The sequence below is a fragment of the Neoarius graeffei genome, chromosome 17, assembly GCF_027579695.1.
Source record: "Neoarius graeffei isolate fNeoGra1 chromosome 17, fNeoGra1.pri, whole genome shotgun sequence".
Lineage (NCBI taxonomy): Eukaryota > Metazoa > Chordata > Actinopteri > Siluriformes > Ariidae > Neoarius > Neoarius graeffei.
Window position 1 is genome coordinate 26,937,962 of NC_083585.1, and position 14,690 is coordinate 26,952,651.

Here is a 14,690-nt window from a genome sequence, read left to right on the forward strand (position 1 = left end):
CTAGTTAAGATGCTCTTAGTGTGAAGAGGCTGTTGGGAAACTCACTGCAGGTCAGCCAAGGAAAACAACAGCAGTTGATAAAAGTGAGTTGGAAAGAAAAACCAAAATATTTCCTCAGTGATATCATCAATAACCTCCACAGGGCAAGGGTGAAGGCAACACAATCCACCGATTTCAACATAGGAAAATACTGTTGCTGAAATATTCAAACCAGTCCATCTGGCACCAACAAGCATACCATAGTTAATGTCACACAGACTACAATTTATCTTCCTTCAACTGATTGATTACTGTAGATTACTGTACATTACTTGCTGCTGACACATGAATGACACATGAATGAATGACACATCAGAATGACTGATTAGATAATTTTGTGAATGTGCAAGTGTACAGGTGTGTTCCTCTTAAAGTTGAGGGCATATATATATACAGTACATGGGTTCTTAACTGTCAAAATGTTGATTAAAATGGATTACAATTCAGGAAAAAAAACATACAGATTTTTATTTATATTGAGGGAACAAATTATTATTATTATTATTATTATTATAGGGTGTATTAAAATTTTTTGACTGTTGTCACATTGGAAATAACTATACATTATGAAATTCTGCAAATTCTGGAAACTCACAGTCATACTTTTGATAACTATATACATAGTTATCACAATACATAGTATATTATAGAATTATACAATATATAGTTTAAACTATACATAGTTATAACGACACATCATTAAATCATAAAATCCTGCACACTGATTTGCTCATTTGTTTTGCAGGATGGACTGTATTACTGTATTATGGTATACGCTTTTAAATAACATATTTGTTCTGCTTCTTACAAACATTTTCCACTTTTTGTTTCTCGTGTACAGAAGCAGACTGGCAACATTTTTATCAAATGTTGGTAATCTAGAAAACATGACAAAGAATCCACCTTACCATTCCCACAGATATTACTAAGGTGCTTTCAAAGGATGTGGTAGATTGGGTCTATAAATGGACTCACGATGAATTTGGAATGATGGAATCAGCCTTTCGATTAAAGCAGTGTCGTGTTTGATTAACCTTTTTGAAAAACAGCAACATTCTTCGACCTTCCCTTATTTGTACATACAAAGTTCTTTTCTTCCTACACAATGATTCATATATCTGGACCACATCAGAAATTGTGCAAAATACAGATGAGAGATACAGATAAGTGCCATAAAAAAACCCTACTTCATAAATAAGAGAACTGCCTATTTCAGTCAAAAGAAAAAAAAAACTTTTTGTCACAGATGCTTTGATTAAGTTATGTAGAACTTAGAATATTTTACAATCATATAAAAATAATAAAATAACACTGCTTAAAAAAACAAGCCAGAAATTCTGGCTGGGCAGAAATCCAAACTTGAGCTGTATGTGAAGCACCCTTTGCAGTGAAAGAGTTAGCAATGCGCAGTAAAAACAAGTTTCTTGACACCCGTAATTTGTCATCTCAGTAAAGTGGACATGAATCTCTATCCGCATCCTTTTACACATGGTAACGTGCCTGGTAAATATTGATAAAGCACTATAAAATGCCTCAGATGAGTTCCACTTAGAGCCTTTTGCAGTTCTGCAGTGACAATGTACAGCCATTTATGCTGACCCTTCTCATGCCCTGGTTCTCTGTCACTGGTGCCAGAGTTTGAGTCAGGCTAACCTGGGCATTACTAAAGGATGCAATTCTCCCACTCCCGGCAATCTGTAGGTTGACAGTTGTGGCATAACTGGTTTTTAATGGTGTCTTCATCCCCTGTACTGGCACATTATCCACTTGTTTTTCATCATCTGAGCACTGAATATGAGTGTCCTTTTCAGGTACAGGGGTGGTTCGAGCCACATAGGCACAGATCAGGCTACTCTGGCAAGTAGCCTTCCCCAATTCTGAGTCCTCTTGCCCAGTTTCAGGACAAGATGATGAGGGTAAAAGGTTACACTGAGAATTGTTTCCTGTGTTATAGACAGATGGCAGTTCATGTACTTCTGGCCAATTAAAGTTTGTTAGGTGCTTTCCAGCATCAGTGGTCTTCCCAGCAGTCCCTCTAATAGGAGACTGAGGTCCTGGACTAATACACATAGGGGAACCATTACAGGAGCGCATTTGAGGACTAGTTGGGTGTGACTCTGCATCCATTGCCCATTGTCCATTCTCAGCAAAGGACCTATGCTCATTTCTGAATGGACTCGATGGGCTGCCTGTCAGGTTCTCAAATGGTAAGCTACTTCCTCTTGGTCTTCTCTGGCTCTGAGAGAATAACAGAGAGCCTGAAGACGATCCCGACACTGGTGAAGTGATGCTGGAGCCTCTTGAAGTAGAACTTGCTGGGGAGGAAGGGGTCACTAAGGGATTCCTTGGCTGAGGGCTTACAATGCACCATATGTTTGTAGGAATGCCAATAGGGGGTGGGGAAGTTACCCTTGGACTTGCGCATGGAGACAAAAAGCAAGATGAAGTGGTTTGCGAAAGCTCTAAAGACAAAGGTGTGAAAGGACTGGCCCCACCCTGTCTGGGGGTCCTTGGATTAGGAGGCTTGGTTATTACTGGACCAGCACTACTTGGGACAAGTGGTGGGGAACAGATACGTGTGATCAGAGATGGTGAGGGAGAGGCTGAGGGAGACTGCACACGTGAGTTAGGCTCAGAGGACAGGAATGGTCGAGCAATTCTGTTGTGGGAGGTCCCTCGATGTAGCTCATGGGAATGAGGAGCTCTGTACGTTTGTGATGATGATGATAATGGCTTTTTATGACTACTTGTCCAGTCATTACTACAAAGACTGTTATTATTGTTGTTATTGCTATTCAGAGGAGTAGAGGGAGAATGTTCAAGATGATCAGCCCTTGTATGAGTAACAGAGGGTATTGAGTGGAGCTGTACAGGGGATGCAGGGGATACTGGACATTGGCTGCGATAAGGAGGAGGTGACTGTACAGTTGTTGGGGAAGATCGTTGACTATTAGAGCAGAAAGGGGAAGGGGAACATTTTAGAATTTGGCTTCCTGTCACCTTAGTGGGTAAGCTGCTAGAATTTGACTGTACATATGAGTTCAGGATGACAGGTTTAGGGGACGGAGACCTCAGTCTTAGAGGGGATGCATGCAATGCACTGGAACTGTCAGGGGGAGAGGTGGCCTGCATACGGGCATTCCTTTTGGCCATGCTTTGAGAAATCGTCTGACTAATACAAGAAGCAGCAAGTGATTTGGCAAAAGCAGAATTTACAGAGGAGTTTGAATAGTTTATATTAGGAGAGGGTGAACGCACCCAAAGGCTAATGTTAAAAGCTGATGATGGCTTTGAGTCAGGAAAACTTGTGGGAATATTTGAAGATTTATCACATAATGATGGTTTACTGGAAGAGATCACAGAAGTTGAGGATAAAGTGTCTTGTTCTTGTTCTCCAGACATGGGCGGTGTCTGTGATAGTCTAAAATCCAAACAGAAATAAGATCAAAGTTAAATTTTATTTATACATTATTCCACCTCTTATTCACAGCACTATTATGTATCTGTATTGCTTTTATATTTTGATTTCTCTTTTGATTTAAATTTGTACGTGTTGATCATTTGCACACCTACTATATTTCTGAGGTTGCAGTGACCTCACATGATGCAATGTTTTCCTTTTATAACAAGGTTTTATTTTTAATTTGCGCTAGCGCAAATTGCTACTCTCACTCAGGATCTTTCAACTTTATTATTATTATTATTATTATTATTATTCTCCTAATGTTTTTAGGATGCTATTTCTCCCTCGGTTTCCAACCAATCATCACCAAATTTCACATGCAGAATACCTCTGGGCTGAATTAAGTTGCTATGACTTTGACTTTTTTGCTGATCTGGATCACCGAACCGGAATGATCCATGAAAAATGGCCTTTTTTCCTCACTAAGCGCCATTCTCTATCTCTTACCATTCCGGATCTGTAGGGTACAGTGACCAGACATCCTGGTTTGTAAGAGCTAGTGCAAATCACTGTGACTTTAGTCACAGTCTCTATCTGGTCTGATTTCTTGGTGCAGTGGAAGAAAATAGATTGAGCCAGGTTTATTGTGCACCTGCAGTCCAGGAAACTCATATATTCCTGTCTTTACTCCTCCTTTGTTAGATTCATGTGACCATTTACAAATAAGATGTAGAGCCTCCTATTCTCCATAACCAATAATGTGCTAGAATTCTGCAGTATATGAAGTGATGTGTCTGTAATTTTAGGTCAGTCTGTTACTTGTATCAGATTCACTGAGAGTATACTTTCCTTCATTTCTGTTGCAAAATAAATACTTTTTTTTGACTGATCATCTGGATTCAGCATGGTTCACTCTGCTCTTCTTTATTGTGGAATTTTCTCCACCAGAACTCTATGGGCCCATCCATAACCGCTTGTCCTGTGCAGGGTCGCGAGCAAGCTGGAGCCTATCCCAGCTGACTATGGGCAAGAGGCGGGGTATACCCTGGACAAGTCGCCAGGTCATCGCAGGGTAGTCTCTAAATTATTTTGTTGAATTATTGAAAAGGGGGCGGCACGGTGGTGTAGTGGTTAGCGCTGTCGCCTCACAGCAAGAAGGTCCTGGGTTCGAGCCCCGTGGCTGGCGAGGGCCTTTCTGTGTGGAGTTTGCATGTTCTCCCCGTGTCCGCGTGGGTTTCCTCCGGGTGCTCCGGTTTCCCCCACAGTCCAAAGACATGCAGGTTAGGTTAACTGGTGACTCTAAATTGAGCGTAGGTGTGAATGTGAGTGTGAATGGTTGTCTGTGTCTATGTGTCAGCCCTGTGATGACCTGGCGACTTGTCCAGGGTGTACCCCGCCTTTCGCCCGTAGTCAGCTGGGATAGGCTCCAGCTTGCCTGTGACCCTGTAGAAGGATAAAGCGGCTAGAGATAATGAGATGAGATGAGAATTATTGAAAGGAAAGGTTTTCACTGTGCCTGCTGTTGAATTGTGATCAGTGGTCAACGTGACTTTTAACACTCCAAATCCTAATCCTGAGGGCCATCCTGGTCCTCCTCTTTCATTGTCATTGCAGCTATCTAATCTGTAGCTAAATGCTAAAGGATAATTTCTCTCTCACTGAAAACATTATCACACAGGACACACTTTGGCTGGCAAGGCTACCATGCTGTTTTATTTTCCCAAATCCAAGGGGACAGTGGTGATGTTACTGGGTATTGTTCAACTCTCATACCTTCTCCTGCAAAGAGACGATTGCCCTGTTTATTGGCCCTGGACTGTGTAGAATGGGCCCTCAAAGCTGTGGATCATATTTTGGACTATAATCATGTACTTCTCCACACTCCTCACAGAATCCTCCCCCTCTTCAATTATACAACATCAAATAGATCACTAAATTTGTGCCGTGCCAAATGGAAATTTGCTCTCATCCCACCTCACTGTTCTGGTTGACAACAAGACCAAACCTGCTATGTATTTTGACATTCAAGGGTTCACACATAATTATGTGGAATATGTTATCACATATAACGTATATTTTGTTCATGACTCTCCATTTTTCACATGGGGAGATCCTTTTTATTGCTGGAAGGAGGATTTGCTGTGGTTCTGAAAGACTTTCCGGATGGGTGATTGCAAATTCCAACCATATGGCAATCTGTTCTAGTCCACTAAGTGGCACTAGTACGTAAACTGCCTTTTTATTATTACTGTATTATTATTTTATATAAATTACACACACTGAAGAATGCTGATTTATGTGTCCTTGCTTTACTCTGTCCTATCACAGTGACACAGACTCAGATTAGTCATTTTTACACTACTTTATGACAAAGACAGATTTTTGACCTCTTAGTGTTTCTCTATTGCCCACAGAGTTATAATCTCCTAGACAGTTTCTCATCTCATCTCATTATCTCTAGCCACTTTATCCTGTTCTACAGGGTCGCAGGCAAGCTGGAGCCTATCCCAGCTGACTACGGGCGAAAGGCGGGGTACACCCTGGACAAGTCGCCAGGTCATCACAGGGCTGACACATAGACACAGACAACCATTCACACTCACATTCACACCTACGCTCAATTTAGAGTCACCAGTTAACCTAACCTGCATGTCTTTGGACTGTGGGGGAAACCGGAGCACCCGGAGGAAACCCACGCGGACACGGGGAGAACATGCAAACTCCGCACAGAAAGGCCCTCGCCGGCCACGGGGCTCGAACTCAGACCTTCTTGCTGTGAGGCGACAGCGCTAACCACTACACCACCGTGCTGCCTAGACAGTTTCTCTTTGTGATCAATTTCCCTTTAATTATGTTGCTGTTTGTAAATTGATGGGATACATTACCCTTTCTGACCCCCTTGCAATATGAAACGAAAACTTTCTGCTGAATTCCCATTCTCACACCCCTTTAGCATTTGTTTTCCCTCCTTCACCCTTCACCTAATATCTCACCCTGACTGTTCTGTCTTTCTGAGACTCATGACCATTGGCATTTCCTTGGTCATGAGTCAATAATTCAATAGTTATTCCCTATAACTATTGTGGATACCCCAATAGTTATAGCTGATCCCCGATGTGTTTTGATTTGATAGATATCATGATTATGCATCCAATCAGGTTCTTTAAAGCTCTCAAGGACTCACATTCTGCATTTTATTTGAATTTCTCTTGTATCAGATTCACTCAAAGTATACCCAATTTCTTTTCAGTGGTATAATAAACACCCTGCTCTTCCTCAGGGTGGAATTTTCTCCACCTGAAGCTAAATGCAAAAACAAAAATACACTCATTGAAGTACCTGTGAGAGGACATGTTTGATGCATTCCAGGGAGAAAAGCTTCTTCCCGTTGCAGTAGGCAGATTGGCAGGTCTTTGCCTGTTGAATTTTGGAAGATTATCTAAGGCAGGTCTACAGGGAGGTGATGTTTGGTGGTAGCTTGACACCAATAAATCTTTGTTTCGTACTTCTTTGCCTGCCAGAGACTCTGGGTTTACCGTTTCTCTGGAACCAAGGAGAGGTGGTACATTTGTACAGGTTGTTTCAGGTGAACTTTGATATTGGACATCAAAGTTGAGCACATCTGGTGACATTTGGGGATTTTCGTTGCATGTTGTTTCTGAGACTCCATTCTCCAAGCACAGTGCCAATTCTATTGGACGAGATGTATCTACAACATTAACAGGGGATACATCAACTTTAGAAGTGGAATTCTCAGTGCAAGATATGTGATCGCCAGTGGAACCAGAATTTACTGATGCCTTCAGCTGTGTATCACCCACTATAATCTCAGTAGATGGTAAGCTTTCACAAGGCTTATCAATTAAACCATTCTTCTCTTCAGCACTGTGGGCTTCTTCCTTGAGGCTCGCAACTTCTTCTGATTCATTTTTAGAATAGCAATCCATCACTGGTTTGAACTGAGTTTGATGAGCTTCACTCTCAAAGGTCGGATTTTTATCTGCTAACGAATGGTCCTCCCTAATTGAATACAAAGTGTGGCTGGCATCCTGCTCAATAAAGCACTTGACTTGTGGTCCAGAGCTTTGAATAGGTGATGTGACTTGGTTTTCTTTGGAAAGTATTTCTTGATCTAGAGAGCTCTCTAAAGAGCTTTGAGTTCCCAAATTTGTGATCAAATGTTCTTCCATTATTTCAGATGATGAAATAGTAGAGGATTCAAATGTTTCACAGGATTCAAATTCTGTTGCACAAGCTCCAAGTCTGGTGAGCTGCTCCTTTTGTCCAGTAACGTCGCAGTAATTTTCCTGGTGATAGGTTGTCGTGAATTGCTCTTTAACTATCACATGCCCAAATGACTCAGGTGCAGAGTGAGTAACAGACTCCATGTGAATATCTGTCAAATAAGAAAACAAACTGTGAAATGAAAAAAAAAAATAGTTATGCATAGTTTGAAATCTCAAACATAAAAATAATGTCTCACCTGAGGGATGATTCTGTGTCTTCACGTCTGCCTGATGCAGCATTATCTGAGACTTCAGAGGGGTATTCACTTTACATGGTCCCTTTGTAAACCGGGTTCTTTTCTGATGCAATGGTACCTTCATACTACTTGACTTGGCCATATACATTTGTGCTAGCATCTGTACCTTACTCAGAATTTTTTCTGAGTTCTCTACTAAGCACTGATCCATTGGAGCAGTTTCAAAGAATCCTATACTTGACACATCTGCAATGCCTTCGTAAAGTGTCCTACTGCAGGTGACTGCAGCCTTACCATGGCGGGACAACCGTCCCACTTTAATCTGACTGGGTAGACCATCCAAATTGTCATTAGGGTAAGTCTTGTCTCTGGGCACGGCAGTGGACTGAGTTTCTTTGATAGTTTTGTCTGTTTGCTCAGGGCTTTTAAGCTTTATGTTTTCATTGCAGTCCTGTTCCGGTGAAAGCTGTTCATTGGGCACAGGAGTCCTCTTATTAGTTGTAGACAATGGATCTTTTTCACATGCTTCTTTATCCTCAGAAAATCTACCCTCCTTGCAGGCAGACGCTTTTGATCTCTCTTGAAGACCTGAAGCTTTCCTTTCTTTCTCTTTCCAGAGCTCCATACAGGGTTTAAAGTCACAAATCTGCTCATCATCATCAGATTTTGACTCAGTCTTACATTGTTCTTGGTTGTTATGTGCAACTGTAGCGTCAATGCCAGTGTAGTCCGGCTGACTGAAAGTCTTTGCATTTTGGTCAGGCACAGTAGGTGATGTGGACGGGATGTCATTCTCATTGGAATCTGAGCGCCCACTCTCAGAATCACATACACTGACTTGGTGAACAAAGAAATTAAAGCGTGACACTGAGTCTTTTACCAGGCCAGTAGGGATGTTTGAAAAACTATTCCTGCGTGAAACTTGTCCATCCTCAGCCACTGCCTCTGCTGCCTCATAATAGCTCCGAATTTTTTCAATGATCTGCCGGTGACTTTTAGTCAACTTTTGTTCAATGTCCCCTTTAGGCAGCAGAGGGTTTTCATCAGGTTGGAGTGTGGAAGAGGAGTTATCACACAGTTCACCTGAGGTTCCATTGACAATTTCATCCATTTTATTTGCCACTTCAGATATTTCTGCTTTGGCAGTGGTGTTCTCAACATCTTGCTCCATGAATTGCTGAGGAATGAGTGTTGCCATGACTATCTCTGCTTCTGGCAATTCACTTTCATTTCTGTAATTAGGTCTGGGCATAAGATTGGAAGACAGAGATGAAATATCTTCCCCAAACTCCTTCAGAGAGGATGAGTCAGGCAATAAACTGTGTGTAACATGTTCAGCATTATCCTCTTTGTTTATTTTAATATCTATTAGTGGTTGCTTATCCTGTGGACTATTGGCCACAACATTCCACTGATCTTCCTCTTGCATCACCTGCGTTTTCTGGTATTCACTTAGGTCCTGTGGCTCAGTACACTGGGTGCCCAAGGGCTCTGATCTGGACTCACACTGTAGACAGAGCAATAGTATGATAAACATGTGTGTTCAATTAAACATAATAATCAATATACGATATACAGTTTCAACTTATAATGAATGTGAAGTTCTATCAAGGGTTGATTTCGAGCATACATCATACTTTTATTCATATTGATATTACCAATTTACAAGCTACTAATAATTTTAGATACATCAGTGGTCATAATTCGTAGGTCATTTCTTACCACATTTGAAGACAGCTCTGGCATGCCTTCTCGTGCACGGCTCTCGTTGATAAACTGCATAATTTCTTCTGTGATGGAGAGTGTTGGAGGTGTAGGGAGAGGTGACATGTCTTCATCTTCATCATGACCAAGACCCAAATTATCCTGGCCTGAACCAACCTCAATGACTGATGATGCAAGAGTACTGGCACTGCCTGAGGAGGCCAAGCTCTCGACCTGTGTGTAGAGCTCACCTTCACTGCCAGCCTAGGAAACCCCAAATACATCACAAGTGCTATGAGGCCAAGTACTTCATTTAAAATGTTATAAAACTTGAGATATTTACTCTGCAAAAAAAGTCTGCTCTCACCTTTAAAGAGCCTGTTGTCCGATGTTGCATGGCACAGAAATAAAAAGGAAAACAGAGAAATCAGAATCAAACTTTTATTTGGTCCAAACACTATGTCAGAAATTGAAATATACTTTATAGTAACAATGTATTAATTTCCTATGGCAGTTATTATGAGAAACTCACTTACCACTTTGTTGAAACGCTGCTTCTATGTCTTTCGCAGGAGCTAGAAGAATAAGATATCATTTTGTAACATCCAAGCCAAAAGTAATCATAAATTATTACTAAAATTTATTATCTATATGCAGTGTTGTAGTCGAGTCACTAAACCTCGAGTCCGAGTCCAGCCTCTGTTCCCGAGTCCCCAGTGTTCAAGTCCGAGTCAAGTCCAAGTCATTAAAAAAAAAATTCGAGTCCGAGTCGAGTCCAACACTCCAATCAAACAGCCGTCAAACACCGTCAAACAGCCATTTGACGGTGGCTGTTTCAGCGCCATTAACATTAGTTTGTTCCTGAACATGACATATGAACAGGTGAATGTGTTTCTCTCTGTCAGGGAGTGTGAAGTATTCTGTCAGAGATGGTTGGGAGACATGTAAGTGCAGAAGGTGTGTTTATTAATACAAGTGAAGACAGTAAACAATCCAGAACGGCAGGCAAAATCGTAAAACAGTGAAACAAGCAACAGGTCGAGCGAAGCACAAACAGGCCATCGTAGACTCGGCAGAATCAAAGACGAGAAACATAAGCATGCACCGATACCGATACTGGCATCGGCATCGGCCCCGATACTCCACTAATATACTCATACTCGTACTTGTCAAACAGTTGCCGATACCATGAACCGATACCAGTGCCGATCCCATGCGCCGATACCAATGTTCCCCGCAGCGCTTTTTGTTCCATTCGAGAGAGAGAGAAAAAAAAACTGAAGCATTGTTGAGCTCAGGCTTGAGCATAATATGATAGGCTATACCATGCGCCGATAGTGTTCCGTGAAGCGCCTTTTGCCAGCGTCCGTTCAAGGAAGAAAAGCCTCTCCCAGGAAAAAAATTGTAAATCTCAAGCATTGAGCGTAGGCTAATTTCGTCAGAAGACAAAAAAAATTGTTCGACAACAACCCATTTTTCCATGACGAAGATGTGTTTGCATAGTCATGAAACAGTGCCGTCACAACATCTTTCCCCAACACTGTAATTTTAAACATCTCTCCACACTCCACTCCCTTTCGCTGCCATACGCAGATAGGCCTACGCTAAGATCCCCAACGTTGTCCTTTTTTAATGTTGGCTATTCGCCTAGGTAAGGGTTTTGTAGGACAGGCTACTCACTAACAAACAAATGAAAATCAGATTTTTGTATAGGTGAATCCAACCGGCAGAGTTTTTAAGTACGAGTCCAACCGGGAGAGTTTAAGAGTGAAGAGTGAGAGAGAGAGCTTTAAGAAATGGCTGATTGAGTTTTCCAACATGTTTCAGTTGAGGGCAACGCTAAGACCAAGGAAATTAACGTCCCATCTACAGGTATGGAGCTCCACGAGCACGGGACGCGATGTTGCGAATGGACAGCAACAGCGTCTGCCTAACAAGTTCTGCGACTGAACAAGAGCGTGCTCGAGGCATTCAACTCTCCTGTAGCACACAGCAGGATGTGCGCACATGCACATGGGGGGGGGGCATATTTTAGTCTGCATTACTGGCGATGGAAATTAAATAATACATCGTCGCCGGCCGCCACTGTTATCTTGTGCGCTCTCTGTGATGTTGCGATGGTCACTGCTCCTCCCTTTCACGCCCTTGTCTTGTTGCTAAATGTAATTGGAGTAGTTTAAGCGCACCACCAGAACAACCCTTAAGTCAACCAAGACCGCAGTGTTGCGGAAGGCCGAAGATAGAGGGGGTAAGTGGCCAGCGGAGTGAAATGATCACGCTGCATGTGGTAACTCACTGCTCTCTCCTCCCTTCATCAACAATCGGTCTTACATGTTGCAAGAGTGCAAGTCTTTCTTGACTTCGAAAGTTGGACATTGTAATCTAATCCAAATAAATAGCAGCCTTTTTCAGAAATTGCAGCAGCTAAATATTTAATTCTTTGTGTAGGCTATTTGCAATGAGTGTAGTTTTCTGGGAGTGAATGTTGCGCGACAATCGAGAGAGGTTGCACACGGAAGCGCAGATAGCCTTGTAGTCCACGTTACACTGCCAGCAGACAGCGCCTCTTCATTTCACGGTAGCGCTTCTTTTGCAACATTGTTATGTAGGCCTAGCGCAGCAGCGCTTAGGTTTTGCAACATTATTGTAACAATGTTGCAAAAGATAAGCGCTACCATGAAGAGGCGCTGTCTGGCTGTGTGACGTGGACTCAAGGCTACTCTGCGCTTCTGGAGCAGCGGAGATTGTCAATGTGAACCTGTGTGCATGATCACTCCAGTTAGAAAACAACATTCACGGGAAATAGATAAAGTAGGCCTATTAAATATTCAAATGCTGCAATTTTTGAAAAATTATATTTTAATAACATCAACAGTATCGGTATCGGTAGTACTCGGTATCGGCAAGTACTGAAATGATAGTACTCATACTCGTATCGGTTTTCACAAATGTGGTATCGGTGCATCTCTAGAGAAACAGGAAATCAGGGATCAGGAAACCAAACAAGGAAATAAGGCTTGGTAATGTGTCGGCAACACAACTCAATACTTCGCAAAGTAAGTGCGTTTTCACAGTTTTTATATCGGTGCACTGATTGCACCTTAATCCTGTGCAGGTGCAAGTCGTTTACAGCGCGCGTGAGAGTCCGCTTGGGGCACGCGCTGTCCGGAGCGCGCACCAAGGCACACAGGTGTGACACTCTTACACGAAATTAGTACAAAAATTAACGTAGATATAAATATCTTATGCCAAATTATTATGTCATGTTACAAAAAATAAAGAAAAAATCAGAGTCCTCATCTCCATTTTCCGAGTCCTAATGCAGTTAATGCACGAGTCCGAGTCTGAGTCATCAGTGCTCAAGTCCGAGTCGAGTCATGAGTCCTTAAAATTAGGGCACAAGTCAGACTCGAGTGCTACAAGCCTGTCTATATGTCACCTCACAGTACACTATGATGAATATCTATAAGTTGTTATACAAGATTTACCTGATTGCCTGCGCCCTCGGCGATATGGCAGGTTCCCTTCCAGTAACAATGGAAGGCTTTTCCTGGCCTTCTCAGGGGTGTAGATAAACTCAGGGGGTTCTGAAGAACAGCATAAGCAAAGTAGCAATACAGGATAATTAAAATCTTAATTATCTTAGCTGTACATGGAAGCCTCTGGTTCCCAAGTGATCTGTCAAACACCCATTTATGGACTTCCTCTTGAAATAAATGTCAGGCTATAAATATGGTGAAGTCATTCAAGTTTTTATGGATTGTCATCTACAGCACATTAATATTAATATAGTAACATTTCTAAAAAAATTCTTAAACAAACAAACAAACTACACTTTAAAATTTGCTTTCAAACCTGATTGTCTTCTTCCTCTGTGAAAGCCATGGACATCATCTAATCGAGGAGAAGGCACAGGCTTCCGGTTCGGTTCTTGTTCAAACCGAGGTGCTGAAGGTCAAGGAAAAAAAAAGCTCATTAATAAAGGACCCATTTAAAGATATAACCAATTTATAACATCATTTACTCAAGTGCATGAAATCTGCATGAGCTGACAGACTATAAGCAGCTTTAACATGGTTATGATTTTCTGTTTCCTAGTTCATGTGCCATACAAATCAAGATCTATACAAACATGCATGCATTACTTACATTGACAGAAATTATCACCAAGGACCTGCCTTGCCTGTAAAAAACAAAATATTAGGCTGTAAGTTAGCTACTCAAAGGTGGAGAGTCCTAGAAACTGTTTTATTTTGTTTTCTTTTAAATCACGCAGGAGCTCTGTACAATATTTCAAATAATGTTTGAATAACCTTTTATGTGTTCTCGATGATGGTTACTTGTAGATTATAACACTGCTCTGTTAAATGCTTGACTGTGATTGGTCAGAATGCACTGATAGATTTTCTATAACAGCACGGCTCTGGGCGGCACGGTGGTGTAGTGGTTAGCGCTGTCGCCTCACAGCAAGAAGGTCCGGGTTCGAGCCCCGTGGCCGGCGAGGGCCTTTCTGTGCGGAGTTTCCATGTTCTCCCTGTGTCCGCGTGGGTTTCCTCCGGGTGCTCCGGTTTCCCCCACAGTCCAAAGACATGCAGGTTAGGTTAACTGGTGACTCTAAATTGACCGTAGGTGTGAATGTGAGTGTGAATGGTTGTGTGTGTCTATGTGTCAGCCCTGTGATGACCTGGTGACTTGTCCAGGGTGTACCCTGCCTTTCGCCCGTAGTCAGCTGGGATAGGCTCCAGCTTGCCTGCGACCCTGTAGAAGGATAAAGCGGCTAGAGATAATGAGATGAATTTTTTTATTTATTTATTTTTATTTTTATTTAGCCTTTATTTAACCAGGAAAAATGGTCCCACTGAGTTACAGTAACTCTTCCACCGGGGAGTCCTGGCCAAGACGGACGGCAAAATAGTTACACATACACAAAAGACAAGACAAACCACAACTACACTACAAATATACTACACTCACTACATAACCTGCTACACACACTTCATAACATATTACACACACCAGCTCACTAGTAATGACAGACTATAATTAAACAAAGTAACACAG

At 41.9% G+C, this 14,690-nt stretch overlaps 1 protein-coding gene across 1 annotated transcript in view; it reads right to left on the reverse strand.

Moving 5' to 3' along the window:
* Nucleotides 1–534: 534 nt before the first annotated feature.
* Nucleotides 535–14,690, reverse strand: part of plekhg2 (pleckstrin homology domain containing, family G (with RhoGef domain) member 2) — a 102,821-nt gene continuing 88,665 nt past the window's right edge. Inside the window, exons 12-20 of the mRNA XM_060943489.1 lie at nucleotides 13,779–13,812; nucleotides 13,485–13,577; nucleotides 13,118–13,216; nucleotides 10,166–10,204; nucleotides 9,997–10,007; nucleotides 9,648–9,893; nucleotides 7,926–9,432; nucleotides 6,782–7,838; nucleotides 535–3,460 (exon numbers count right to left, since the gene is read on the reverse strand). Of these exons, the coding sequence (XP_060799472.1) occupies nucleotides 1,588–3,460; nucleotides 6,782–7,838; nucleotides 7,926–9,432; nucleotides 9,648–9,893; nucleotides 9,997–10,007; nucleotides 10,166–10,204; nucleotides 13,118–13,216; nucleotides 13,485–13,577; nucleotides 13,779–13,812 (4,959 nt within the window). The 3' untranslated portion in view covers nucleotides 535–1,587. The remainder of the gene's footprint in view (nucleotides 3,461–6,781; nucleotides 7,839–7,925; nucleotides 9,433–9,647; nucleotides 9,894–9,996; nucleotides 10,008–10,165; nucleotides 10,205–13,117; nucleotides 13,217–13,484; nucleotides 13,578–13,778; nucleotides 13,813–14,690) is intronic.